Source organism: Nansenia antarctica (assembly GCF_963989245.1).
Source record: "Nansenia antarctica genome assembly, chromosome: 2".
Lineage (NCBI taxonomy): Eukaryota > Metazoa > Chordata > Actinopteri > Argentiniformes > Microstomatidae > Nansenia > Nansenia antarctica.
In genome coordinates this window covers 55,010,787-55,016,262 of record NC_137675.1, presented here as the reverse complement: position 1 = coordinate 55,016,262, position 5,476 = coordinate 55,010,787, and the positions used below count along the sequence as shown (strand labels likewise).

The 5,476-nt window shown below is 44.8% G+C and overlaps 1 protein-coding gene across 1 annotated transcript in view; it reads left to right on the top strand.

The window, feature by feature from the left end:
* LOC308149673 (sphingosine kinase 1-like) overlaps positions 1-5,476 on the top strand; it is a gene marked incomplete at both ends in the record, with an annotated part of 16,027 nt that continues 10,551 nt past the window's right edge. The window contains one exon of the mRNA XM_080522566.1: positions 1-433. Coding sequence (XP_080378692.1) covers positions 1-433 — 433 coding nt within the window. The remainder of the gene's footprint in view (positions 434-5,476) is intronic.

Below are 5,476 nucleotides of genomic sequence, written 5' to 3'. Positions count from 1 at the left end.
ATGGAGAAAGACACTGCCGAACCCGACCCATCCCGTCAACGAAACGGGTCCGTCGGTGGGCTTTACGGAGAATTCACGGACATGACCAACGGTAAGGTCAGGTGTTCGGTGAGCCTGACCGAGAGGGCTCTCACTATCCAAAAGAGCTCATCATCGTCGTCACCTGGACGGAGTAAGGTGGTCTTCAACTTGAACGACTGTATCGGTTGCCGGGCTTATAAAGGGGAGGACAGCGCCGACGTCGGAGCCTACTTTACAGCCTATTTCTATCCGTTCAAGAGGCGGTGGATGAGTACAGGACTGGCCCGCCAGAGAGTAGAGCAGGGCTTTCGGGTCGCGCCGGTCCAGGACCCCGTGGAGAACCTTCAGGAGGCAGAGAGATGGGCGCGCTCCATCAGAGATGCCTCTATCAGACAGATGCCCCAACGAGATGGTGAGAATAAACAATATATCATAATCATAATAATAATAATAATAATAATAATAATAATACCAATGCATTTTATTTGTATTGCACCTTTCCTTCAAAAGAATCTCAGTGCTTAATGTTGTTAGAATTTGAGTGAAACTGTTGTTTTGACAGGTCCTATGTAAAACACGACAATATCTAATATATAACGACAAATATCACCTTATTGAGTTCTATATCATTCGTTTATTCAAACAATATGTCTTTCAGGAAAAATAATAACTTGTGTCCTTATTTATTTAATCCAGTTCTATGAGGGCAACTTTACATTGGCTTTATCTCAGATAAAGATCTTAGGCTTATACAGGTTGAACAGGTAATTCAACACCTAGCTTGTCAACATCAGTCTGATGCTATGTCAACTAAGAACTCAGGGCAAAGCAGCAGGAATTATTTGTCACATTCCCTTCTACACTTTGGGAACCAGCTCTACCTGCCTCCCTCCAGTTACACCTGTCTTATACACTCAAATCTAATCAATCTTTCAACATCTTACATCATTTCCAATATCTATCTCCACATCCATAAACCCAAACAGAAAGCATCCCATTCATAGGACTTATTGAGAAAACGAATTCCTACAGTTGACTTATCCATGCCTGCATTGGTATATTTACTGAAGACATCTTGTTAATATTCATGATTTGCGTAGATTGCCAACTTTCACAAGTTCGGCATAGTTGGCAATGTCAAAGGGGCAATTCACTCACTCATCACACCAGCAACATTGCAGCTCAGGAGTGCACAACTGTAAACAAGTGAGTTGAACATCTGAGAGCACGGATGATGCTTACACAGCTATCAATATCTCACTGGGGAGGAAACAATTAGTTGTGGTTGGCTCTGCGACAGGGAAGTCAACAGGGAAGTCAAGAATATCATTCCTTAGTTAGCCACAAGCTATTAATCCAAGAAGATTCATGCATGCATTCATGTAAGCTTAAGGATCGATAAGCGTCCAAATCCTATTGCCTGACATGTTCATGCCAAGTGGAGTACCTTATACACACAAAAGACCCATGCCTCCGGGAACACTTGACTCTACACTTCTCGGCAGCATAGCTTTCGGAGGAAACGGATATTTGACTTGGCAGTGACGGATCCGGAATGTTCTTTGGGTTGCCACTGCTGCCAGAGATGGAGTCAGGTGTTGAGGGGGGGGCGGGGGATAAGGAATTGAGATGGCCTGTGAGCACACTACCCTCAGGTGTACCAGGCAACGGAGACTGGGGTCTTTGTGTGGGGGGAGATCAGCACCTGAGGGGCAGCAGGAGGTTGAGTTTCACTGGTTGCCAAACAGGCAGATGGTAACCTGAGAGGTAACCAACTTGCGTTCCCACTGTTCTACTGCCCAGACTCCTCAAAAGAGGCACGAAGCTAAGTCTTTAAATGTCAACTCACACATATTAATGAACTGTGTCTATTGATGGCCGACGTGAATAGGCCATTGAAATGCTAACACGTGGATTGTGAGATGTGGGATGCCTGCCTTAGGATTGTCCTCTTTCACAGGAAGGCCTGTATAACACAGGGACTCGTAAAGCAAAGATATCATTAATTTACGAGGTTGTTTTAGCATTCAAGATCCAGGGCGGCCAATAATACAGTATTTAACAGAATATATTATGGGTTTTAAATGAGTCATGTGACGTTAATAGATGCAGCGAAATGTGCTGCGTTAAGGCCTTGTTATAGAGGTTGTACGGAAGTCAGACATACTAATCCCTGCAAGTGTTATTTCATTATATGGCAACTCATCTGGTATTGCAGATGGAAAGGTTGGATTAAAAAGTGCAATGGCAGTTCAAAGCTTTCTGAGTGATGTGCTAGATATTTCATTTGTAGCTGTTTACACATTCAAGCAGTCGGTTAAAACCTGACTGTAAAGACTGCACAGTATTATTATGTGTGTGTGTGTGTGTGTGTGTGTGTGTGTGTGTGTGTGTGTGTGTGTGTATATGTGTGTGTATATGTGTGTGTATATGTATGTGTGTGTGTGTGTGTGTGTGTGTGTGTGTGTGTGTGTATGTGTGTGTGTGTGTGTGTGTGTGTGTGTGTGTGTGTGTGTTTGTTTGTTTGATGTCCACACTCTAACAGACAATAGTTCCTATCACATCAAGGTCGTTACGAACTGAATGAGGCGTAGCTAATGGTATCCTCACACCCTGTGATGTAGCTTGGCACAAATCACATTAATATCCTGCTATTTCCACACTTACAGGCACCATAAAAAGAGTAAGTAAATGTAAAGATGGTGGTTTTTCTTGAATGGTTTCATGCTGCCTGGTGGATTTTGCATTTAGATTCGTTTTTTCCTGCTGGCAACAATAAATGCAACATCTTGTATTCACCATGTCATATCATTGCATGACAGTTTTTGTTTCCTCTTAGTGGTACCCGCTAAAAGCTCAATTGTTGATGTATAGTGTCTTTGTGTAGTTCACCCTATAAACTCCCTCGCTTAGTGACACCTGACTCTAGGATGAGTACCGTACAGCTGTGTGTGTGTGTGTGTGTGTGTGTGTCTTTCTTTGTTCTTTGTTTGCCATGCAATCAACTTGTCAGTAAATTATTGGAATGTGGTAATTTTTGCTCTAGGCACAGGGCCAGGGTCAGCCATAGTAGGCGCCACCGGAGTAAAGAGAGGTTAAGTGCCTTGCTCAAGGGCACATGCAGCTCCCTCCTGAGGCGGGGATTCCGATTGCTAGCCGGCCTCTCTAACCTCTAGCGCCACTGTGTGTGTGTGTGTGTGTGTGTGTGTGTGTGTGTGTTTGTGTGTGTGTGTGTAAGTGTAAGTGTAAGTGTGTGTTTTTAGGAGCCACAGAGAGGCTATGTGTCTGTCACTGTGATCTCTCCTCCCAGCTCCTCCACCTCTCTGCTGACACCACAGTGTCTCTGTCATTGATGAACACCAGAGTTGAGCGTTGCCCCCAGGCCCCCCCAGTCCCCCCCCTCATCCCAGCCAGCCTGGCCCGCCGGGACCCCCTGCTCCGTGACACGGGGCCGTGACAGGCTGTCAGAGCCCCTGGTGTTGCCTCTCTGGGCTGGGTGTCTAACCCCCCCCCTCCCCGCCTGGTTCCCTGACCTTGGACTGTTTGCAGATATGCCAAAAATGTGAGAGTCATCGCCACTGGTCGTGCTCCACCTTCGGGACACCTGAGATGGAAAGCTTTGACCTGAGGGAAGTCAACAGCACATTGTTCCTATTTTGTTTTTTTCTCTTTGTTCTTTGCCTAGTTTTCACATACTGTGCTTTGACGTTGTATGTGTCAATGTAAAACATCTTAAGGAAATGTTGGTCTGAGTCAGCAGTGCTAAAAAAGCTACGGGTGTTAATTGGACCATACATGTCATGCATCATTATTTCACCATCTCACTGCTTGTTAACACTCTCACACGCTGTCTATAACTCACTCAGTGTCCTCTTTGTCTCAGTTTACCGTGTTTTTCTGTGCGTCAGAGTCACACATAGCGCTTCTGTGTGAGTCGGGTTCAGATCTGCCTGTGGGCACTTAACCTGCAAAGCAAACACACACACATACACACACATACACATATACATACACACACATGGCCCAGAAGCAACGTACAGGTAGAGAGGTTGTTTCCATAGACGTGACTCTGCATGGGCCGCTCCAAAATATGACTCAGGGAATGAGCGTCAAACCATGAATTTTTGAATCTAAAACAAGATTGACCTGCCATCTCATTTCGTTCCTACTGTCGGAGCCGAGGTAACCCTACTTGACAAGATCTCTACCTTCAAAACTGTGTACCCTGCACCTGTGTCTACTGTATTTGCATGCATTATCTAATCCACTAGTCAAAGTACAATCAGGCATTCCAGTTAGGCCCCGAAGGTATTTAAAAGCTATGAAGTCACTCAACATATAAGAGCCTAGATAGTGTCTGAAGCAAATCTTTAGTAAAACAAACCAAAGCTATTGAGACCTCAGCAACGACTGTGTCAGCACTGATAACCTTTACTTCACTACTTCACTGTTGCTTCTGAACTGTTCCTTTGTAAAGGAGTCTTTTACTGCGATAGGAGGAATAATACAACTGTATCAGTAGTTCAGGCCCAGATTTGGGTCTGTACGCAACTGACTAGATCAGACAGATCAATTCAAAGACAGTGTGGTCACCATTATCACTCCCCTAGAGGAGTAGATTCAGTAAATCCTACAGCATAACCACATGGTAATAACGTGACATCTATGTGTTCATGTTTTCATCAGTTTCAGGTAGAACACCTGATAGCCAGATGACGGATGAGATCACCTGAACTCACTCACTGATGGTCAGAACACGGCACTTATTGACTTAATCACCATGGTAACATTTCCTCAACAAGAATACTATGCGGGGGGGGGGGGTGCAAATGGCTTTTAGAACAACACGAAGGTAATATAACCAAGTTAATGAATAGACCAGTTTTGTAGTTTGCACCCCCAGGCAACCATTTGATGTACTGCCACACAAGACTGGAGGACCCATTAGACAGGAAACAGGCACGGCATTCCTCCAACGCAAATACGTCTCATGTTCTGCTGGGTTCTAGGCGTCGCTGAATTCCTCATGCCTACTCAAGAGCTTTAAGGGAAGGATGTAGAACCGCCTCTGTACAGTAAGCCATAGGATTTCAGCTTTGGTTTTTGATGGTCTCTGATGGTTTCGGTCGTTCCCATAACTTGTTTTTTTATTGAGGACAATGTTATTGGGCTCAGTGTACTGAGTAGATTTTATTGAGCGCATTCTACCACCCTTGAGTGCAAAACCAGACCATAAAGCTCCTTAATAACCAAGAGCCAGCGTCCCCTATTGTGTCTGATACTCGGAAACTCTAGACAAAGCCTTTTGTGCATAGAAATCACATTCGCGTGAGAGAGATGGAGAGAGAGAGAGAGAGAGAGAGAGAGACAGAGACAGAGACAGAGAAAGAAAGAGAGAGAGAGAGAGAGAGAGAGACAGAGACAGAGAAAGAAAGAGAGAGAGAGAGAGAGAGAG